The sequence below is a fragment of the Podarcis gaigeae genome (genome assembly GCF_964106915.1).
Source record: "Podarcis gaigeae genome assembly, chromosome: 4".
NCBI lineage: Eukaryota > Metazoa > Chordata > Lepidosauria > Squamata > Lacertidae > Podarcis > Podarcis gaigeae.
The window spans coordinates 108,296,876-108,320,418 of NC_139677.1; the positions used below are offsets into that span (position 1 = coordinate 108,296,876).

Genomic DNA, 23,543 nt, shown 5'->3' on the forward strand with positions numbered 1-23,543 from the left:
TTGGGCCCTGGAGGCTGGTGCCTGAGGGGGCCGGCATCGGGCAGCCTTGCGGGGAGCAAGCTGAGGAGGTTGCGTGCCAAATGCTGGCAACCCCCAGGAGTGCAGCGCATGGGAGGCGGGCAGGGGTTTGCAATTCTGGAATCATTATTGAGATCTGAACTTCAAACCGGTTTTGGGCAATGTCTCGATACCTCGCCCAGCTCTACTAATTTTGTCAGCTTCTCTCCTGCTGCCATTCCCTCGCCTGAAAAGCGCCAGATTCGAACCCAAACCCTTTACTCACGAGCAAGTCGCCCCGTCCCCGGGGATCCCTGAACCTTCTCCAACTCTAGCTTGACATGAGGCGACCAGAACGGTGCCCAGAACCCCAGATGCAGTCTCACCAGGGATCTCCAGGAGGACATGATCGTGCCGGGGGGGCCCTCCCTCTGTCCCCCCCCCTCGCAAGAAGGAGCCACATCAGGGGAACCAAGTTTATTAAGTTTTAGTACAACACAGAGATCTCTTCTTATAGCAGAGACGGCCGAGGCCTCCACTCCCCCCCCCATGAGGGCCTCCGTCCGCTGGGGCCACCCCTGGGGAGACACAGCAATGGTGCAAGTGCCCCCCACTAGGGCAGGGACCCCCAAATACCCCCCAGCCTCCACTTTCATATCCTATTAAAAGCAGCAGCTTAAGATCAGGTGCCCCGACTTGGGGGGGTGAGGCTGCAGCTGCCCCCCCAGGAGAGCGCCCTAGATATGTGCACCCCCCTCGCTCCCCCCGGCAGCTCACGTCAGGGAGCCACAGCGTTCCTCTCTCTCACACTCGCACTCGCGCCTCATAAATACGCACCTCGCACACTCGCTCTCCCCAAGGGGGGGCTGGGGGGACAAGAGCTGCCGGGCTGATGGGGGGCCCGACCATCCGACAGGGACCCCGTGCGGACCCTCCTGCTGGCCCCCGCAGTGGGCCTGGCGAGGGGGCGCTCACGGCGTCTGGGCCCCCTGGCGCTTGGGCTTGAGGGTCCCCAGCAAGGTCTGCACCCCCTTCCGGACGGTGGAGCCCACACGGCGTGCCACGGAGTCGGCCGGGGGGGCCGGCAGGCAGGAGCTGGTGGTCTGGGGCCGGGCGTCCAAGCACTTCTGGTAGCGCAGCTGCAAAAGAGGAAGCGGGTGGCAGTCCAACGGCGAGGCCTGCGTGGTGAGGGGTGGGCTGGGTGACCCCTGAGGGGCCCTCCAACTTGGCAGGTGCAGGATCCGAAGGGGCAGTGAAGGCGGCGGCAGCCAAGCTCCCCACCTCCCCACTAGTCCCCACCCGCTCAGGACCTCCTGCCCCCCACAGGGCGCATGGCCAGAGGGGTCACCTGTGGGATGTAGTCCACTGGAGCAGTCAAGTACAACATTCCTTGTTTTGCTAGAGGGGACATGCAGGGGATGTTGGTCGGCCAGGCAAGCTTCCTGTTCCCCCTGGCTGGAGCATCCTTCCTTGGTGTGGCCAGGTGGGTCAGGGGCACCCAACCTTTTTTCAAAGAGGGCCAGATTTGGTGAAGTGAACGTGTGTGAGGGCCGACCAAAGTTGTTGAGGATTGAAGTTTACACTCTGCTCTGCCTGATTGTGAGTCCACTTCTTTTTGTTACTTATGAACCAGACTGGGGTGTCTTTATTCTTTTAGGAGGGAATCAAAGGGGTCTTGCCAGGAATAATAGAACTTAAGAGATTCTAATGCATGGGCAGGCAAACTAAGGCCTGTGGGCCGGATCCGGCCCAATCGCCTTCTAAATCTGGCCCACGGACGGTCCAGGAATCAGGGTGTTTTTACATGAGTAAAATGTGTGCTTTTATTTAAAATGCATCTCTGGGTTATTTGTGGGGCATAGGAATTCGTTCATTTTTTGTCTTCAAAATATAGTCTGGCCTGGTCTGAGGGACGGTGGCCCGGCCCCCCTGCTGAAAAAGTTTGCTGAGCCCTGTTGTACATAGCTATCAACTTTCCCCTTTTTTAAAGGGAAACTTCCTTATTCCGAATAGGATTCCTCATGGGAAGAGTTGACAGCTATGCTGTTGTAACAAGCCTGCAACCAGCTTCCTCTTGTGTAACAGGGAATACATTCTGCTGAGTGAAGAATCTTGCTAGCGAGAGTTAGGAAGGATAATATTAATCTATCCTGTCCTGCCACCCACAACATTCCCACAAACTGGGGACGATGCCAGCTGCTGCCAGGCGTGATATTGAGTTATGGGGGGGGGGTGAGGAGTGCAAGGCAGACGCGGGGGGGCACCTACCATGCAGGCAGCCTGGACGGCCTCGCTCAGGCCGGCAGCGTTGGGCTCGCACCAGACCATGTGGCAGCGGAAGTTTCCTGGGGCGGCAGCCATGATGAAGGCGAAGGTGCGGACGTCCCGCCCGATGCCCATGAAGGACAGGAACCGCACCCGGCACTCGCACAGCACCCCCTCCGTCTGGGGAGACAAGCGGGGGGGGTCAGGCCTTGCTATCCTCCGCCCCCTCCCTCCCCCCGGGGACCAGGGGGCACTCACCTGCTGGTGGGTGAGGGTGAGGGTGGCAGGGGCCACGCTGACCTGGGCGGGGGTCCACTGCTCTCTGGCCCCCTCTGCCAGCGCCACGTCCAGGGCGGCATTGAGGACGTCCATGCCTGGGGGGGGAGGCAAGGAGGTTGGCAAGCAGGCCCAGCGCCCCCCAGGCGGGGCAGGCAAGGGCTACACAGCAGCACCCACTGGGGGGGGCACCCAAACGGATTTCCCACCAGCCCCCCCCAGAGGAATCACCCCTTGTCCCAAACAGGGACTGAACCTGCAGGCGTATCCCATTTTGTGCTCACAGCTCCCCTGCGAGGTCCGCTAGGCTGAGCATGCCTGGCCCTCGAGGTCCTGCCCGGTGAGATTCCTGGTCAACGATTTGAACCCGGGTCTCTCCCTGGTCCTGGCCAGCCCTGCAAGACCGGCTCCCCCGCCCCCTCCTTACCCACAGGCTTGGCCACGATGACACTCCCCAAGTAGAAGACCTGGAACCGCTGCACAGATTCGCTTTTGGGAGCTGGAAACTCAACTGGGGGAGGAGAGCGGAAATGGCCGTGAGAAGCGAAAAAACACACATCTGGGGCACTGGGGGGCAGAGGTCATGCCTGGAAGTGAGCCTGGGGCACAAGGCAAATGGGGGCTGGGCAAGGACCCCCCCCCAGGTCCCCTTTGCCCAAGAGGTGCCAGTTTGGCCGGGGGGGGAGCACACCTCCTTGACCCCCCCAAAGGTGTCCTGGGCAAATCTAGGGGGGGTGCCCTGGATTTTTCTCACAAAATGTTGGAGGGTATGTCATTTTCATTTTTCATAACCATTATTAAATATTTCAATACACTTTTAATCTTTTACCGCACACACGCACACACACACGCACGCACACACACACACACACACACACACACACACACAATCAATACTTTTTTTCTTTTCTCCCCCACCTACAAAAGTGTCTCTTTTTTGCTCTTCGGAATATGGCCACCCTAACTTGTATCCCAACAGGAACCAGCCCAAAATCTGACCATTGCTCACTCTGCAAAAGAGCTGTCATGGAGAAAATTTGAGGCTTCAATGAGGACTAGAACCTCCAGGCACTTTTTATAGGATTCCTTCGTGACATATAGCCGTATTTTCCCATGTATAAGACGTCCCTAATTTTTTGAGCCCAAAATTAAGAAATAAATAATTGCAACATTCCGTGTATAAGACGACCCCCAATTTCAAACTTAAAAAATGGGGGGCGGGTATAGTCTTATACAAAGAAAAATACAGTGTGTTTCCAAGGCAACCATTTTTCCCAAGCCTGGGGAACCCAGAACCAGACTTGATAAATCAGAGAAGACTGATACTCTTTAGTCGGACTCTGTTATTTTCACCCAAATGCTACCAGACCCATTTGGCGTGTCTATTTTGAACTTTTTCGTCTTTTAAAGTTCATCTGTTGTTATAACTGTTCCCTGTTCTTTATATATTAGAAAATGAAAACAGAAAAGCTACCTTGGAAGGGGATGTCCACCATCTTGGAGTGGTCGAGGGACAGCCCGTTCAGGGGGGGCCGGGCATTCCGCCGCTCCGTCATGATCTAGAATCGCAGAAAATTTGAAGGGTTGAAAGGGGCCCCTGGGTCATCTAGCCCAACCCGCAACAGTACGGAGCAAAAGGAGGGTCAGCAGGGGGGACCTGAACGCAGATTCCCCCCCCCCAGCTCTGCATGAAGGAAGAGCAGTAGAAAATCCCTTGGGGGGCACAGAGCTGGAGCCCACCCCCTGGCCACCTAGCTTGCTTGGCAATGAGGTCTAGAAACCTGCTTTTTGCAATTTAAACGAGGAAGCGGAGCCTCGGGGCGCTAGGTTCTGCCAGGTCCTGGGCTTTTTCTGCAGGAGCTCCGGGGGGCACCCCAAGGGTGATTCCTCCCCCCCGACCCACATGCCCTTCCTCAGTGGGGGTTTCCCGTGAGCAGGGATCCATCACCACACAGCCCCCCTGCCATGAATCCTGGGCTGCTTCCTTGCTTCCTAAGCCCTATCCGGGGGGGGCTCTTGCTGTGGAGCTAAAGGGGGGGTATCATGGGGGGGGGGTCAGGCACCGGAGTCCGGCCTCACCTTGGAGCAGATCTCATGGAGGCCAGTGGCAATGTCCTTGGCTGGGGAGTCACAGCGGAAGACATGGCACTTCAGCATCTGGGCCAGCTGGTCCCGGGCCACGTAAGCAAAATCCCTGGGGGGGGGACACACCGGTGGGGGGAGGTCTTATTTATCGCATCTCTCATTTGCTTTGTACCAAAAGAGTCTGAAAGCCCCTTGACATTATGAAACACAACCACATAAAACCAGTTAAAAATTAGAACGCCCCCCCCCAAAGCACACTAATGAATGGGCATGGAGGGAAGTTTCCCCCTGGTGAGCCTCTCTGGCGAGAGCATTCTGCAAGGGGGGCACCACAGAGAAGGCCCTGTTCTTGCGGCACCTCTTGGGGGTTAAGATGGCAGCTCAGGGGGGGGGCTCTGACTTTCCCAACGAGGTCACCCCCACCCCCATAAAAAAGGCATCCCTTTCAAAGATGAGCAGGCAGGGGTCAAGGGGGGCTGCCACTTTCAACTGTTCACAATGGAATGTTTTTTGTGGTGGGGGGTAAGAAGAGGGGGTGCTCACAAAGAACTGAAAGGAAAGGGGGGTTTCTGGGCACAGCTACCTACCTCTCCCTGGATCCCCAAGGGAAGCGAGTGCGGAAGAGAAGAGAGCAGTCAAAGTTAGCAGGTGGGGGGGCAGACTCTAGAGGCAGTGGGGCAGCCCCACCACACCCCCTCCCTCCCTTGCAGGGGGTGGGCTATAGGACCCTCGGGGGCCCCTTCTCAGATTCCATGGCCAAGCAGCTGGCCGGCTGACTCGGGGCCAGAGGAAAGGGGCCCGGACCTGCTCCTCCCACCCCCCTCCCCACAGGGGGCCCCCTACCTTCCGCTGTCCCTCCCGACCCCCCAGACGCGGATGGTGATGACCGGCTGGCTGTGCAGCACCAGCTGCTCCTCGGGGTCCAGCAGCTTCAGGGTCTCGTTCTCCAGGACCAGGAGCATCGCCTTGCCCTGTGGGGAGGGGGGAGGAGGGGTCACGGCTGCACAGAGGCCCCTTCCCCAACAGGCCCCCCCCGCAGCCCTACAGGCATTGTGGGCAGAGGGGGGGCACCCAAGACTCATCCAAATCACCCCCTCCTCCTCCGTCCAGTGAAGGCTGAACCCGCCCAAAATCGCAGCCGTAGGGATCTGGGCCCCCCCCAGGCAGGACTCACCTCCTCCCAGGAGCCCCCCAGGTCGGGGTTCTGCCCCGCCAGCTGCCGGATGCAGTTGTTGACGGCCACGCTACTCCTGCCCAGGGTCAGCTCCTCCTCGGACATCTCCACCCAGCCCAGGGAGCGGACCGAGAAGCACTGGGGGGGACAGAGGCAGGGGGGTCAGGTGGGCCCCCCAGAGAAGTTTCTCAGCCCAGGGTGGCAACTTGGGCCCCAGATTATGGGTGCCCAGTGACATCCAAGAGGTAAGATGATGTCATGGCATTGTGACATCATCTCCTGGTGACGGGGGGGGGGACCTTGGGGGCCTGACAAGACCTCCAAGGTGACTTCCAGTTTCTCCCCCCCTTTTTTTTCTTCTTCAGTTTTTACAAATGACTTTTACAATCAATTTTATACATAAACAGGATTCTCTGAATCCCTGGACTTCCCTTCACTCCCTAGTGATTTCCACACTGTGCCTGATTTATATATCAGCTGAACAAGCTGCAGCTCAGGGCCCCTCTCTCTTGGGGGCCCCAAAAAATACACTACTTCTTAATTGTATTTCCGTTCAACAATTCCTTTGATAAAATACATCTTTTGTGATGTGCAAATGGCTTGAGATACCTATTAGGTCCCTAAATTACCATCTCGCATATATTCAACACAAAAAACAGCAGCAATTTGTTGTTGACAAAGGAGAGCTGGAGACAGAAAGGGCCCCGTTCCCTTCAGTGGTTTAGGGCCTCATCAAACCAAAATCCAGCCCTGTTTCCATAGTATTGCATTATACGCTGCATCTTGTAATATTATCCAAATTTATATTCAAATTTCCATGTGTAACCCCAGAATTATTACCTTACAAGTGTTATATTAATCTTGCTTATGTTTTAAACTCTGTACAGTGATCCTTAAGATAATCTATAAATCTCCCCCATTCCTTAATATATCTCTTATCTTCTTGGTTTCTGATTCTCCCTACCCGTTTTGCCATTTCGGCAGCGTCCATCATCTGGACGATTCATTCTTCTCTGCTTGCAACCTTCTCCTCTTTTCATGGAAGGAAGACAAGGCGACTTCCAGTTTCTACCAAACGTTGCTTCTAAGGCTCAGGCGGAAGCTGCGTTGGAGCCCTGCCCTGTGGGGGCCCTGGCACTGGCCCCCGGGACCCCCAAGAGATGCCCCCATTGCCCTAACCTCTCTCAAACTTGAGAGCAGGGCAGTCTTACGCATATGCAGTGCCGGGGTGCAAAGATCCGCCCGGCGCACCCCCCCAGGTTGCCTAAAGTTGTTGACCTATTTAAGGGGGGGAACCCCAATGTTGTTGACTTTTTAAAGGGTGGGCCAGCTGCCTCAGCATCAACAGAGGAGCCCGAGGAGGAGGCGGCAGTGGCAGCAGAGCAAGGCCAGGGCCGGGCGCCTGGGGGGTGGCAAGCAGAGCCCAGTGCAAAAACAAAAGTTGAGCCCGAGGCGGAAGTGGCAGCGACTGAGTGAAGCCAGGCCCTCATGTGAGCAGCGTGTGCGGGGGGGGGGGGGCTTTCGACAGCCTCCCAATCCCAGGTGCGCAGGAGGGCAGAGTCGGCTGGCTGCCTCTGTGCCTCGCTCACCCAAGGCAGAAGAGCTGCTCCGCTCAGCAGCAGCTGTTGGCTTTCCCCAATCCCTGGACTCCAAATCTCGGCCCCGGACTCTCGCCCTGGCACCCCTGAGAGCCGGGCGCCCGGGTGCCCCGCGCCCCTAGTGCCTATGGGTAAGACGGCCTGAGTATATTATGCAGTGAGTATAACAAGGATTTGTTTAAAGATGATAAAATGGAAACTTAATAAATATTTTTTTAAGAAATACTCTGGTTTTTTGTTGGCCTGCTGCAGCAGGTGTCCCCCCCCCCTTAGTGTCACAGGAAGAGAGGGGGGCCCCTTTCCTCTTCCCACCCCCAAATGCAGGGGAAAGGGCCTCTCCTCTCTTCTTCCAAGCTCCAGGGGCCACATGGGTCACTAAGGCCAAGAGGAGACCCTTCCCCGTCTCTGGCTGGGACCCCCCCCTGCAAGGCCACCTTACCTTGGACCCCTGGGAGACGCCCAGGACCTGCTCCTCTTCCTCACCTCCCTCTTCCAGAGAAGACCTGGGGGAAGGAAGTAGCAAAGTCGGGGTCACAGTTGGAGCCAGAGGTGGCAGAGGACACGGCAGGCTTCCTCGGGGCATGTGCAGAGCGCCTTTCGCTGACTGCGGAGCGATGGAGCCCAGACACACAGGGACCCCTTTGTAGAAAGCAGCTGACTGAACTGGACCTCCAAGTGCCCTGGAAAGTGGGGGGAGAAGGAGCCGCCGGAGCCCAGAGCAGCCGGGGGGAAGCCTGCCATGGGCCAGACCCCTCGAGTGCACCCCATTTTGCAAGGAAGGACCCTCAGTCCCCTGTGGGAGTCACGCCCCATAGACCAGGGGTCCAGAAAGAGGGTGGTAAGATTACTTGGGGGGAGCTGAGTTGAAGGGGGTCTCTGGAGACATAAATGGCTCTCAGTCTTTGAAAAGCTGGCGTCCCTGGGTCAAGTTCATCCATTTGGCTTAATTAAACCAAATCGTTTAAATTTGATTCTACAGTGGGACCTTGGTTCTCAAAGGCTTGGTACTGAAACAACTTGGAACCCAAACACTGCAAACCCGGAAGTAAGTGTTCCAGTTTGCAAACTTTTTTTGGAAGCTGAACGTACTCTGTTTTGAGTGTTAAGCTGAGGTCTGTCTGTTTTTGCTATTTATTTTGCGTTTTTTGTGGCTCTTTTTTCTTTAGTTTTTGTGACTGTGTGGAACCCAGTTCAGCTACGGATTGACTGACTGTGTAACTGCAGTACATTGTTTATTGCTTTCATTTTTCATTTTATCTATCTTGTAAGATAGAAAAAAATCAAGTTAAATTGCTGTCTTCGGGCTTGTTTTTAAAAGTCTGGAAAGGATTAATCCATTTTGCATTACAGTGGTACCTCTAGATACGAATTTAATTCATTCCAGGGGTCCGTGCACCCCCGAAAAATCCGTATCCAGAGGCGCTGCTTCTCCTTCTGCACATGCGCGCACGGCGAAACCTGGAAAAATACTTCTGGGTTTGCCGCGTTCGTAACCTGAAGGTTACATTTCCAGAGAGGTAAGTAACCCGAGGTTCCACTGTATTTTCTATGGGAAAGCGCACCTTGGTTTCAGAATGGACTTCTGGAACGGATTAAGTTTGAAAACCAAGGTCCCACTGCATATAAATGTGCACTCAATTGTCCCTGTTCTGAATTGTGTCGCGTTATCATCCTTCTTAGTGGGTCGTGCCTTCCTGGGGGGGGGGGGCCTTCCCACTCCACTCACCAGTTGCTGGGGGACCCCAAACACAAGCCAAGCGTGGCCTTCTTGTCCTCCTGGGGCTCTGGGACCCCCTCTTCCGACGGGATGTCCTGCAGGGAGCACAGCAGAAAAGGGGACATCGTGAGAAAGGAGCCCCCCCATCTCAGCCCCACCCCTCCCTCACCCCCTCACCCCCGCATCCAACCTCTCACCTTCCAGAAGGCAGCGGCTTCCTCCGAGGGCTCAGCCTGCCCAAACTCCATCCAGGTGAGCTGCAAAGGTGCAGGGGGGGTCAGGTGAGAAAGAACAGCCCCTCCCTGCCCCTCTTCGCTCAGCACAAGCAAGGGGAGGGGTCTATGGGGCTGCCCCACACCGGCAAGTAAGTTTACTTGCTACCCCCCCCAGGAAGTCCTTGGTATACTCAAGGGAAAGTACTGTATTTTTTCGTTTATATGACTAGGGGTTTTTCCACCAAAAGATTAGGTTTAAAATTGGGGCTCATCTTATACACAGGTAGTGCTGAGGGGTGTTTTCTTAATTTGGAGTGCCCCAAAATAGGGAGCGCCTTATACACAGAAAAATACGGTACATAAAGGATTCCATAATCATATAATTAGGAGATCACTTTTAAAAGTATGGGAAAAACACAAAGGTTTATTAGAACAAAAGACTCCATGGTGGTTGTCTCCAACAGAAGCAACCTCAATAAAAAAACAAATAGGGTAGAAAAATGGCTACAGCTAGAGATCTGTTAATAGAAACAGGGGGGAAATTAAAGCTAAAGGATCTTGAAGAGATGAGCGATTATGTACATGACGGGTTGCAATACTGTCAATTACATGAGGTCTTTAAAGAAGATAAAAAGAAAGGATTTAGCTATACTTTATCCAGATTCCAAGGGGAAATTATAGAAGACAATACTAAATTGTTGGAGAAGATGTATAATTATTATTAGAGTGGGAAACCAAGGATGAAGAGGTTAAATGAGTATTGATTAAGTGGGCACAAGATTTATTGTGGTGAATATATAATTGTAAAACTTAATAAAAATTATTTTTTTAAAAAAAGTTTTATAGTTTTATAGACTACTTTTTAGAGGCTGTGGTTGGGGTTTGGTGGGGAGTCATTTAACTGCCCCCCCCCCATTCCTGGTTTCAACAGATGTCAAATGGTAAAAGTGAAAATGAACAAAAAGAACTTTTACAAAGAAGAGAGAACGACTCTGCGAGGTGCAGAGTTTGGGTGTTGGCCTGTCAGGGCTGCTACAGCTGCCATCCCTGCATTGCTGGGGTGAGACTAGAGGACCTCTGGGGGCCCCTTTGGCAGATCTCCGCTTCTACAGAACCAGGCCAGAGCAAGTACAGCACAAAGGAAGTGCCCAAAGTCCCTTCAATTTACCCTCAACACAATCATAACTTTCTTATTTATAGGCCACCCGTCTGTCTGGGTTTCCCAGCCACTCCCAAGAGAATATTAAAAGCTCAATTAAACACCAGTCATGAAGAGCTGCCCTCTTTGGGTCTCCTGCCAGGGGAGGGAAGTGGGTGGGGCCAGGATTAAGCATTTTCTCTTAATTAAAGCTTCTGTTTGTCGTTTGATTTTGATTTTCCTCTGGTTCACGTGCTGAGAAATGGTTTTTCTCAAAAAAACCACCAGCCAACCCCATCCCCACAGCCCAGGGCTGCGCAGGGACGGTGGGCGTATTGTCCTGCTGTTTTGATTTCTTATTCAGTTCCTTTTGTCCTGTAATTTATTCCACAAGCTGCCCTGAGACCTCACGATGAAGGCTGGTATACAAATCTAACAAATAAATACGTACGTAACATTGAAAGGGGTTTTAAAAACGGCTCAAGCCCAGAATTGGCAGGCCTCCCGAGAAGGAGGGTCATTGACTGAAGGTGCGGCGTGAGGCGTAACTCTAACGTCTCACCACAAATCAAACTGATATGTAGAAAACGCAACGTGGAAAAAGAGACAATGCGTGTATTTTTGTCAACTAAGAAATTTTGCATAAAAATATTTTTTAAGAGAAGAAAAGAGAAGAAAAAGTGTCACAAGAGAGTCCCTAGGAATTATAATTATTATTTAATTTATTATTTATTATTCTATCTCATGTTTATTAAAATTGTAAACTTCCCTGTGGAAGTTTATTTCCTTGGGTAAAAGCCTCGAAAAAACCTCAACAACTTCAACCCTAAAAAAAAAGCTCAACGACTTCAACTTTAACAACTCATGGCCCTTCACTTCATCAAATCTGGCCCTCTTTGAAAAAAGTTTGGACACCACTGAGGTAAGTCATGAGCCCCGCCTGCTCCCTCAAATATCACTGCTTTGCTCAATTCTATATCAATTACTTTGATAAAATACCGCATGTTTCGCTCTAGAAGACGCACCTGACCATAGGACACACCTTGTTTTAGAGGGGGAGAACAAGAAAAAAATCTCTCCCTCTCTGCGCAGCGCCCCTTCAGAGACCCTTCCATTTCTCCTCCTGCTTCTCTGAAGGGGTGCTGCGCAGAGAGGGAAAACTGTGCAGCGCATCTCCAGCAAAGCGAAGCCAGGTGCGCACCGCCCCCTCTCGCTCTTCTGGCTTCAGTGAAAGCAACGTTGCTTTCGCTGAAGCCAAGGAGCCTGCATTCGCTCCATAAGACCCACACACATTTCCCCTTACTTTTTGGAGGGGGAAAAGTGCGTCCTATAGAGCAAAAAATACGGTACATCTTTTGTGATGTGCAAATGGCTTGAGTTCCTGTGAGGTCCAGCAATGACCATCTAGCAAACATTCAACACAAAAAAAGACCATTTCTTGTGGGCAAAGGAGAGCTGGACACGGAAAGAGCCCCCTTCCCTTCCGGAGCTGAGGGCCGCCTCCAAGCCCCGTCCGGCCCTGGCTGGTCTTCTGCTCCAGACTCCCCCTCACCTGCCTCTCCTTGGAGGGGGTGTTTCCCGGGGAGTCGCTGCCCCCGCCCCCCGAGGGGGGCTCCCACTGGGTGGTGCCGGTCGGGATGTGCCAGTAATAGGTCCCGGACGTGTCTTGAACCCGCATCCATCCGGCCGGGAGGTCGGAGTCCGTCTCCAGAGAGTTACATAGCCAGAAAGAGTCTGCGGAGAGAGAGGGGTGAGTCAGCTCTGGGGCATTTCTGCTAGGTATATTACAGTAAGATATACCCAAAGACAAGAGAATTTTATTTATTCAACGTGGAAGGTACTGTGTCATTAAATTTCAAAAGAAAGTTTTGAACAACAGGCCTGATTGGAAGATTCAAATGGAGTCAGGGAAAGCTGCGCTGGCAAATAGACAGTTGGAAAAATATAGATACACAAAGAAAGCTGTATTCAATGGATGAAAGGATATATGATTTATGACAAGATTGAGAATTGTAGAGCCAGTGACAGAGAACTTTAAAGTGTTAAAATCGGGATGTGAAAAATATGAAAACAACAAGGAGAGGCAGGACTGAAGATGTGGAGATATGCTTTAGAGGTCCAGACTATGGGGAGCCCCGAAAAATTAATAATTACAATTTGGATTATAATTTGGTCTTTTTTTATTTTAGTTTCTTGTTTTAGTTGGATTATGATTGGATAATCCAATCATTGGTTGGCTGTTTTTTATTGGAAAATTAATAAAAATGATTTTTTTTTTAAAAAAAAGAAGAAATTATTTATTTATGTATGCAACAACAGCGGCTAGAATCTTATTAGCCCAAAGATGGAAAAGTGATGAAATACCAATGAAAGAACATCGGCAAGAAAAGTTGGTGGAAGACGCGAAAATGGCAAAGTTAAGGGAGAAACTCAAAGAGAAGGAGAACAATGACTTCAAAAAAGATTGAGAACCTTTTATGATGTATATGCAGAAACAATGCATTGAAACAAACTCACTTGCAGGATTTGAGTAATACACTTAGAAAAGAAAATATAAATATGATTTTTTGAAAAGGTATATCAAAGTATAAGCAGAAGAAATAAATATGTTGGGGGGTGTCATGGGGTGGGGTTAATTGAAATTGTAAAATGTAATTTGAATGTTTGATTATGTTAAAATTTCTTCAATATTTTTTTTTAAGGAATGGGGCCGCCTGCCCCCACCTGCCCCACCCAAAATGGAGGCAGCGCACAGGGGTGAAGCAGCCGGGGGGGGAGGTCAGGACAGGGGGGAGGTCAGATAGAACCCCCACCCCAATCCCCGGGATCTGGCCCCCTCGGCCTCCCAGCCAATCTCCACCCCACAGGGAAGGGGTCAGGGAATGGCAGAGTCAGAGGGGCCCCGGGGTCATCTAGCCCAACCCCCTGCAGGGCAGGACTCCCAGCGGCTGGGCGGCTGATCTGTCACGGCTTCTCAAGCTGAGATTCATGCATCACTTGGGTTGGACTGGATGACCGCTGGGGTCCCTTCTGACTCTGCTATTCTGTGATGAGCTCATATCTACAGCCCCAGCGCTGGAGTGAGTTTGTTTTCTCTTCTGATAAGTGCTTTTCTCTGCTAAAAAAATGTTTAGGGGTACTCCTTCAAGGGCAGCCCCGCGTAGAGCGGATTACAGTAGTCAAGCCTGGAGGCGACCGTCGCATGGATCACTGTGGCCAGGTCAGGGTGGGGAAGGTAAGGGTCCAACTGCTTGGTGCGGCAAAGGTGGGAAAATGTCGCCTTGGCTGTTGCTGTAACCTGCGCCTCCGTGGAAAGGGAGGCGTCAAGAATGCCATGTGAGACTCCTGACGGGGTCCTCACCATAGGATCACATTCACCCGGTGCTGTACCAGCTGCACTGGCTCCCGGTGGAGTACAGGATCAGGTTTAAGGTGCTGGTTTTAACCTTCAAAGCCCTATACGGCCTAGGACCCTCGTACCTGCGGGACCGCCTCTCCTGATATGCCCCACAGAGAAACTTACGGTCTTCAAATAAAAACACCTTGAAGGTCCCAGGCCACAGAGAGGTTAGGCTGCCTCAACCAGAGCCAGGGCCTTTTCAGTACTGGCCCCGACTTGGTGGAACGCTCTGTCCCAAGAGACTAGGGCCCTGCGGGACTTGACATCTTTCCGAAGGGCCTGCAGGACGGAGCTGTTCTGCCTGGCCTTTGGCCAGGGCACAGACTGACCCCTTATATGGGATTTGGTATATTAATCTTCCCTTGGCTTTTTTGCTGGCCCACGTAGGACCAGCATGGATAGCTGCCTCGGGTGAATATCTGATGTTTCCTCCCATTATGGTCTTGATTTATGGGCTACTACTAAAATAAGGCTCCATTTTAAGCCATATTTTAATTAACTGTTGTTTTTTCCTATTATGTTTTATTGTAATTTATATTGGTGTTAGCTGCCCTGAGCCCGGTCCTGGCCGGGGAGGGTGGGGTATAAATAAAATTTTATTATTATTATTATTATTATTATTATTATTATTAATCCATTCTGGAAGTCTGTTCCAAAATGAAAGTGTTCCAAAACTAAGACACACTTTCCCATAGAAAGGAATGCAAAATGAATTCCGTTCCAGACTTTTAAAAACAACCCCTATAACAGCAATTTAATATGAACTGTACTATCTAACGAGACCCTTGATCCCTAAAATGAAAGCAATAATCAATGTACTGTACTATAAAATAAACAAGACAGTATTGTAGATGATAAAAATTAAAATTAATTTTTCATCTGCTCTGATGATAGTCATTGTTTGGATGGGGGGCTTTGAACCATTTCCACAGTCACGCAATCCATCAATCAGTAGCTGAACTGGGTTCCGCACAGTCACAAAAACAAATTAAACTAAAAAGACTCGGAAACAAAAATACAAAATAAATAGCAAAAACAAAAGCGCCAAACTTAATCCGTTCCGGAAGTCCATGTGACTTCCGTAATGTTCGGAAACCAAGCTGCAGCTTCTGATTGGTGCAGGCGCCACAGAAACAAGAGCCGACAGCCGCGTCGGACATTCGGCTTCCAAAAAACGTTCGGAAACCAAAACACTTCCAGGTTTTTGGAGTTTGGGAACCCAGGTGCCACTGCGTTGAAACTCTGCCCCTCAATGAGGCCAAACTTAGATGCACAAAATGTTTCGGCGTCCCCCCAGGAAAGAAGGACTGCTTCTGACTTTCTGCCTGCCCCCCCTGCCAGCCAGTCCCCCCCCGGAGCCCCCTCCCCACCGCTCACCCTGGCTGGGGCTCCGCATGGCTCCTGTCCCGCTGGGGGGGCTGCATCCAGCTCCAAGCCTGCTCCCTTTGCACCCCGGAGGGCGGGTGTCGCCAGCTGCCCCCCCTCCCCGCCTGCTCCTGGGCGGGTGTCCCAAGGCACCCACTGACATCACGGCTGCCAAAGCAGAAAGCGTCGCCAAGGCACCCTGCTCCCGGGGGGGGGGGGGGAGGACAACAGCCAGATGCCAGGCAGCGGGGGGGGGGCTGAAGCAGCAAACGCCTCTGGCTCAGAGCTGAGCTCTGCCCCCCCCAAGACCAAGGAAGCAGGGAGTCCAGTCGCAGCCCCCTGCCCGTCCCCCACTGTAGGGGTGCAAATATCGAGTGGGGGGGGGTCAGGTGGGATTGCTATGAGGAATGATGAAATATGGAGCAAGCCACTGTGTCCGCGATGAAAGCATTGCTGTGACTGGGTTTGATTCATTGACAATAATTTCTGATCGAATCCCACAAGCCTCTCCAGCTCTGCCCATTTTCTCTACTGTTCCATTTTCTACGCCTGACAGGCATGTATCAGCATTCTGAAACACAGGCCAGATGCTTCGCTGGGCATCCTCAGTACATGAAGATAGCAGGTTACTTTGATGTGGTTTAATCTTTAGAGAGATCTTAGGGGCCAGGAAGAGCGTTCACAAGGAGATGGTAAATCCGGCCGCCCTGCCTCTCCTGTTTATGACCTCCTGGTTTTGCTGAATGCATTCCTCCTTTTATTCCTATTTTATTTACTCTGGACTACTGTGCATGCTCAAGTAGGAAATAGTTTTTTTGTGGTTAAAAGAATTTCTTCTGATCTGACTTTGTCCCACGTGGGGTTTTAGAAGCTCAGAGCATATCTGATTGGTTCTTACGAACACGGTGTAAAAAGTTCTTTTGTGAATAAAACGACCTGGGCCGAGGGGGGGCGGGGGAGAGGATTATTATTACTGTATTGGCACTCCTCCCAGAACCTTGCTGGTCAAGCCTGGTGTGTATTCTGTTAATCAGAGTCCAATCCTTCCTTGCCTTGGGAACGCTACAGCCCACCCCATGGAAAAACAGGAGCTGGGGGAGGGGAATCAGGGAGCCCCAATGGGCAAGCCCCCCCTCGCTGCCTTGGCATCAACTTGGCCCTGGCTGTGGCCATGACAGACCTCCCTCTCCCCACCTGCCTCAGATCATAGCCCCCCCCTCCGGAGAACTGTAGAGGGGGAGGGGACTCCAAACCCCTGCAAGGCAGGATTTGTAACGATAGCATCCTGCATGGGGGGGGCAGCTCTGTCTCCACAGCCCCCCCCCCACTCCCTCTGAGTTGCCCTTGGAGCCAGACACCATCTCTTAGCCTCGCCTATCTCACCGGGCTGTTGTTCTTATGTATTAAATTCCTATTTACATCTAAATTTGGATTTAAATCAATTTGATATTGTGAGGAGGAAACCAGGAGGAGAACCAGCTACGGTGGACGCTCAGGTTGCGAACGTGATCTGTGAGGGAGGCACCTTCGCAACCCACAGCACCCACAACCTGCAGCGGCGCATCTGTGCACGCGCTGGTTGCGATTCGGCGCTTCTGCGCATGTGCAAAGTGCAATTTTGCGCTTCTGCGCATGTGTGACCACCGAAACCTGGAAGTAACCCGTTCCAATACTTCCGGGTTTTGGCAGTTCATAACTTAAAAAAACACAACCTGAAGCATCTGTAAGCCGAGGCATGACTGTACTTGAACGCCTTGAGAAAAAGATGGTATATAAATATTTTTAAAACCCTAGCATCCTAGAAGGGACCGAGGGTCAGCCAGTCTAACCCCCTGCAATGCATGCATCTTTCAAACCCACGAGCCTGAGCCATCCCCTCCTGGCATCTCCTGCCAGTCAGAGTGGGCAACAGGGAGCCGTCCCGCCTGCCGCCCATCGGCCAGGGATACTTTGGCACAGTCGGGGTCCAGCTTCAGGAACCCCCAGGCCCTTCGCCAGAGAGGGGCCCTTGGCCCTTGGCCCCCTACCTGCTTCGTCGGGGGAGCTGCCTGCGGGGCTGCCCTGGCTGAGGGTGGCCCAGCTGGAGTCCTCATCGCTGGCGGTGCTGTGGCGCATGCCAAAGAGGAGGCTAGCGCTGCGGCCCTGATCCCCCCGCGGAGGAGCCCTCTCCGAACTCTGCTCCTCCGACTCAGTCGCCGGCTCGCTCTGGACGGGCGTGGAGTCCTCTTCCTCCTCCTCCTCCTCCTCTTCTTCCTCCTCCTCGTCTTCCTCCTCCTCCTCCTCCTCTGGCTGGGCGTCCCCTGTCAGCGGGATGAGGAGGGCGCTCAGCTCCTTGGTGGGGGGGCTGAGCTCGTTGCGGTTCTGGTCGCGGCCCCTCTCGGCCGCCTGGCGCAGCTGGTTCTGCCCGTCCTTCACCCACTTGGTGTTGGAGGGGGGCTCCTCCGCGCTGGGGGGGCAGCCCAGGACCCCCTGCAGCTCGGCACAGCTGTAGGCGCAGTGGCCCTTGCGGGGCAGAATCGGGCCCACGGCGGGAGCCACCAGGCCCAGGCTCAGGCCCAGGCAGCTGTTGTCGTTGGCCAAGTCGCCCCTCTTGCTCAGGGAGCCCGACATGGCGCTGGGGGTTCCGTGGGGGGCAGGAAAGGAGATGGTGGGAGCCCTGGGAAGGAAGGAGAGAGAGAGAGAGGGAGAGAGAGAGAGAGGGAGAGAGGGAGAGAGGGAGAGAGGGAGAGAGGGAGAGAGGGAGAGAGAGAGAGAGAGAGAGAGAGAGAGAGAGAGGAGCCTCTTAGGTGCTCAGCCACACTCCAGCACCCTCACATGGCCCCCAAAGGGAAACCCACAACAAGCAGGATCCCAGCACAAGAGCAACTCCCTCCTCCTGTGGCAGGTAGTTCCGTAGGTGAACAATGCCCTGTGCTAAGAAGGGATTCTGGTCTCCTCCACTGCTCCACTCCCCCCCCCCCCCGAGAACCTAATACCAGATCCCTGGAGGTTGTCTGCTCTAACTCTCAGGGGAAAGGGAATGGCGCTCTGCACATGCGCCGCAGAATTCCATCACACACTCCAGGAAATAAACAACTATCTGACTTTCAGAAGACATCTGAAGGCAGCCCTGTTTAGGGAAGTTTTGAATGTTTGATGTTTTGTCACTATTATTATTATTATTAATCTGTTGGGAGCCGCCCAGAGTGGCTGGAGAAACCCAGCCAGATGGGCAGGGTATAATTTATTATTATTATTATTATTATTATTATTATTATTATTATTATTATAGCTGATCCTGGTAAGGAAATCCATTTCCCAGCTGCCACAAGGCCTTCACTGTGCCAGCATTTAGCCGCAAGGCCTGGCATTCAGAAAATAATAATAATAATAATAATAATAATAATAATAATAATAATAATAATATCCAAAGATCTCAGGGCAGTGTCTGAAAGCTTGATTTCAGGAAAAGAGCTGGAATTGTTTGTTGAAAAGGGTGTCTTTGTTAGCAGGGAAGGTGACATTTTGGCATCGCAGTCCTGGCACCCCCAGAACAGCCTGCCTTCAAAGTTTGGCCCCCAGCTCTAATGGGCTGAGGCACTTTGCACATGCTCTATGCCCCTCTCTCCTGAGAAACCTCTGCAGCCCCCTGCAACTGCTCACGCCCTGCCCTAAGCCCAGGTGGTCTCTGCCCAACCCCTTGGACTTACCTGTCGTGGGCCGGAGAGAGAGAAGAGCGGGCAACTACATGCTTTGGGTGGCACAAAACGGGCAGCGGCCAGGAGAGGGTCTGCCCCTAGAGCCTGGAGGCAGAAAAGGCACAGCTCAGTTGAGGCAGGAGAAGGGGGTCTCCCAGAAGCAGCAGCCCCCTCCCACCCCAAGACCCTTCAGCCCCAGGGCCTGGCAAAGCGCCCTGGAGATCCAGGGCCCCCACTCCCCTGCCCCACAGAACCCCCTAGTTCACCACCTTCCACAAGCCCCCTGTGACCCCCCCTTGAACCCACCAAGGACTGGGGGGGAGAAGGAGTTCAGGGCCTGGAGGGGGGGTGTCTGCAGGGGTCTAGACCAGGGCAGCACCCCACTGCCCACTCCTCTCTAGTTGTGAACAGGGGGCACCCACAGGCCCTTTGGGGGGCGGCCAGAAATGGGTGGTTGGATTGAGGGGGAGCCCATCCAGGCCAGCTTGCTCCTGTTCCGGGGGGGGGCGCTTTGGCCTCTCCCCGCCCCGTGCCAGCTGGGCACCAGCCCCACATCCTCCCCGTCCAAGGCCTCTCCTGGAAGGGAGATGGAGATGGAGGGGGGTTGGCGCAGCTTCCGTGGCAGGTGTGCCCCCCCCCGTCTGCTCCAAGCCGGCCCTGCTGGACAAGGAAACGGGGGGCGTCCTCTCCCGCCCCCGGTGCCAAGAGTAGGGGGCGCGACGGCGGAGAAAGGAGCCGGGAGAAGGATGGAGCCCCGCGCGCCCTTCCCGGGGGGTCGGGCATCCCCGGCCGCGATCGTGCAGCCCCCCACCCCACCCCGCGAGGCCAGACCCATTGGGGGGCGCAGAATCTGCTCCCGATGCCCCCTGGGGGTCCCTTTGTGGGAAGGGGTCTCCTTGAAGGAGGGGGCCAGGCACCGTCTCCCTCCCCGCCCAGGCATCCCGAAACGCCGGCGCCCCCGCCCGACGGTGCCTCTGCAGCCCCCTCCCCACCGTGCACCCCCTCCCAAGGGGGGGGCTCCGTTATTCCTAGCGACCCCCTCCCCTCTTTTTTCCTCCTTTTTGCATCGCGGTACCTGCAGCAGCGCCGCGCCTGCGTGAGGATGGAGACGGGGCGGCCGGGGGGGGGAGAAGGAGGGAGAGAACCGGGGGGGGGGAGGCGTCGTTTCCGTTTCCGAGCCCGCCGAGCCCCGCCCGCTGGCAGGGAGGGGGAGTCTCGAGGGGCTCCGGTGTGGGGAGGGAGGGAAGGACCGGGGCTCGTCGGGCGGGGGGCACGTGCAGGGGTCCCCCCCGTCCGCGGGCTCCGGGTGCAAATGCTGCGCAACGGGGGCCGCTTCTGAAGCTGGCTTCCCGGCGCGGGGGGGGGGGCAGCCGGCTCAGCGCAGGGGTCTCCGACGGGGCGCCCCTCCGAGTCTCCCACCCCCTCGCTGACGCGCCCCGCCCGGCGGAGACCCCAAAGAGGCGGGGGGCGCCTGATCCAGCTGGGTGGGGGCAGTGCCAGCTGGGCCCCCGGCTCGCCTCATCCGGGTTTCTGGCGACGGGAGATGCCACCTTCGGCGGCTCCCTCTCTCCATCTCCCGCGGGGGGAGAGGGTCGCCCTGGGGGTCGCCTGGAAATCCGACACGGACGGAGCTCCCCCCCCCCCCCCAGCCGCCCTGCCGTGACCTTCGGCGCTGGACACGGACAGCGCCCGCCGTTTCGCAAGATTTTCTGGACACTGGGTATCAATTTGGGTGGACGGATTAGGGAGCGAGCGTGGGTCTCCCTTCTCCCCCTCCCCAATTAATCCCCCCCCAGCCTCGTCAGGTAGGCTGGGTTCTTTCCAGGCACTTGCTGACTCTGAAGGTCACCCGAACCTCGTTCCCAAGTGGGGAGACTCGAACCCAGGGCCCCCGGGTCCCAGCCGGGTGCTCCAACCGCGAAGCCAGGCAGCTGACTCTCCCGTAGGAAAGGCGAAGCTGCACATTCTCCCGAACCTCTCCAGTAATTTGTAAGGTGCAATTGGTGCCCAGCTCAGCTGTGGCAGCCCTGAAAAAGGCCAATTCCCCGCTAGGGATCCTTAGGAAAGGAATAGGAAATAAAACCAGTAATATCATTATGTGTCACACTACTACTACTACTACTACTACTACTAATAATAATAATAATAATAATAATAATTTATTTATATCCCGCCCATCTGGCTGAGCTTCCCCAGCCACTCTGGGCGGCTCCCAATCAAGTGTTAAAAATAATTCAGCATTAAATATTAAAATCTTCCCTCAACAGGGCTGCCTTCAGGTCTCTTCTAAAAGTCAGATACCATATTTTTCGCTCTATAAGACGCACCTAGTTTTTGGAGGAGGAAAACAAGAAAAAAAAAATTCTGAATCCCAGAAGCCAGAAGAGCAAGAGGGATCGCTGAAAGCAGCAATCCCTCTTGCTGCTCTGGCTTCTGGGGTAGCTGCGCAGCCTGCATTCGCTCCATAAGACGCAGACACATTTCCCCTTACTTTTTAGGAGGGAAAAAGTGAGTCTTATAGAGCAAAAAACATGGTAGCTGTTTATTTCCTTGACATCTGGTGGGAGGGTGTTCCACAGGGCGGGTGCCACTACCGAGAAGGCCCTCTGCCTGGTTCCCTGTAACCTCACTTCTCGCAATGAGGGAACCACCAGGAGGCCCAAATCTGTGGTGGAACCACATTCGGGGCAGCCCCAGTTGCCTCACTTCCAAAAAGGATATTATAGGGCTGGACAAGGTTCAGAAAAGAGCAGGCCAAACGATCAAGGAGTGGAGTGACTCCCCTGGGAAGAAACGGCTGCAGAATTGGGGACTTTTTAAAAGGTAAGAGGTGACACTGGTTGGTTGGCACCCGCCTGTCTCGTGACCCCAGGGAAGAGCCTTTGGGCAGGTAGTCAGGCTGTTGGGAAGTCACAGCACCTGCTGTGGCTGTCGAAACCAAGAGAGGAGAGACATGTTTTGTTGCAGCTGGGGCACATCAAAGAAGCCTAGAACTGTAGAGCTGGAAGGGACCCCAGGGGTCATCTAAACCCCCTGAAATGCAGGAATCTGAACTCAATGAAGATGAAGAAGAAGAAGAAGAAGAAGAAGAAGAAGAAGAAGAAGAAGAAGAAGAAGAAGAAAGTTGTTTATACCCCCCCATCTGGGCTTCCCCAGCCACTCTGGGCAGCTTCTAACAGAATATCAGAAACACAATAAAACATCAAATATTAAAAGCTTCCCTAAAGAGGGCTGCCTTCAGATGTCTTCTAAAAGTGAGATACTTGTTTATTTCCTTGACATCTGATGGGAGGGCATTCCACAGGGAGGGTGCCACCACCGAGAAGGCCCTCTGCCTGCTTCCCCTACATGGCAGGTGGCCATCCAAGACAGGTGTCCGGTTGTGCTGCTGCAGGGCTGCTCCTCCCAGGGGCCATTCCTCCTCTGTCACTGCCAGGGATGCCCAACCTGACTGTCCCGGGCCCTGGGCTCCTCTGCCAGGGATTTTCACCTGGCACGGCTGATGTTGCCAGCCTTCAGGGCTTGTTTGCAGGCAGGAGTTGGTCTGCCCACAGGCAAAGGCTTCCCTCACAGGACTCAGCAGGGAGATCCCACAGCACTGGCAGAACTCTTCTCCCCCCCCCCAAAAAAAAAATATTCATTTTATAACACAACTAAACAGCACAAACAGAAAAACAGACAATACAAACAAATTCTTTTCTTATCCTTATTTTTTCTAAACATTGTTAGGTGAGCTTCCCCAAGTCCCCCCATCTGATTTTCATTTTACCTCATCTTTAGCAGTTTACATATATCATAATTTTGGACCATTTTTTTATCATACTTTTACCCTAAAAATCTTGACATTTTTAAATACACTATCTTCTACTTCTAACCCTACAGCCTATATCCACTTCCAAAGCTATTCTAAGATTTAAATATTGAAATATTTTTTCAAATATTCTTTAAACTTCTTCCAATCTTCTTCCACCATCTCTTCTCTCTGGTCTCGGAGTCAGTTTGGCAAGTTCCATTTGGTCCATCATCTTCGTCTGCCATTCTTCAATAGTTGGTAAATCTTGTTTCTTCCAATTCTTCACTAGTAGGAAAAAAGGAACATCCTTTTTGGGGATTTCCCCCCTCAGTGGCAGCACTCTTCTCGAGGGTCACACTGCTGGAGTCACAGAGCTCTGGTGGATCTTTGTTCCCAACGTGGCAAGAGGAAGCCGTGGAGCTGCATCAGGAGAGAGGAGTGGAGGTTGGCTTCCAGCACTTCTGTTGGCATCGCGTCCTGTCCTGGGGCTTCGCCACACGCGTGAGAGTTGATGGCAATCTCCACCTCATCCAGGGAGGGACACCCGCTTCTCCTGCTGTGTCAAGGGCCATGTTTTCCTGCCAGTTCAGATCTTGATGGTGGTCTGCCCATCGCTTCATCTGCTGCTGCGGTCTGGCGTGATCTCGCCCAACAAGGTTTCCAGCTGCTTTGATGTGGTTCCACCAGACTTTGATACTATCTCTGGGGCAATTCAGAAGAGCTTGTTTGACAGAATCGGAGAAGCATTCAGAAAGTTCAGGCGTGGCTGTTCTGGCGGTGTTGATCCTGTTGTTGTTGTTTAGTCGTTTAGTCATGTCCAACTCTTCGTGACCCCCTGGACCA

At 53.4% G+C, this 23,543-nt stretch overlaps 2 protein-coding genes across 5 annotated transcripts in view; one reads left to right on the forward strand and one right to left on the reverse strand.

Moving 5' to 3' along the window:
* Positions 1-23,543, forward strand: part of TIMM10B (translocase of inner mitochondrial membrane 10B) — a 236,887-nt gene that overhangs the window by 124,244 nt on the left and 89,100 nt on the right. The window lies entirely within an intron of this gene.
* APBB1 (amyloid beta precursor protein binding family B member 1) lies at positions 460-20,056 on the reverse strand. Of its 4 annotated transcripts, none has more exons than XM_083736680.1 (15): positions 19,983-20,056; positions 18,920-19,012; positions 17,258-17,886; positions 12,018-12,199; positions 9,310-9,369; positions 9,122-9,207; positions 7,835-7,898; positions 5,798-5,935; positions 5,467-5,594; positions 4,618-4,732; positions 4,013-4,097; positions 2,966-3,049; positions 2,521-2,636; positions 2,266-2,442; positions 460-1,136 (listed from the first exon to the last, which is right to left on the reverse strand). In XM_083736680.1, the coding sequence occupies exons 3-15, from the start codon at positions 17,838-17,840 to the stop codon at positions 969-971; spliced, it is 1,986 nt and encodes a 661-aa protein (XP_083592806.1). In that variant the 5' UTR covers positions 17,841-17,886; positions 18,920-19,012; positions 19,983-20,056; the 3' UTR covers positions 460-968. The 4 variants fall into 4 exon arrangements, with proteins under 4 accessions (XP_083592806.1, XP_083592807.1, XP_083592804.1 ...); XM_083736681.1 differs by having other exon boundaries at positions 18,920-19,005; positions 19,983-20,046; XM_083736678.1 differs by having other exon boundaries at positions 2,266-2,636.

Coding starts and splice junctions, on each gene's coding strand:
- APBB1 (XM_083736678.1), bottom strand. CDS start 17,840: ATGTCGGGCTCCCTGAGCAAGAGGGGCGACTTGGCCAACGACAACAGC. Junction 3,050..4,012: donor GGTGGACATCCCCTTCCAAG/GTAGCTTTTCTG, acceptor CTCCTCCCCCAG/TTGAGTTTCCAGCTCCCAAA. Junction 1,137..2,265: donor CCGTCCAGGCTGCCTGCATG/GTAGGTGCCCCC, acceptor CCTCTTTTGCAG/CTGCGCTACCAGAAGTGCTT.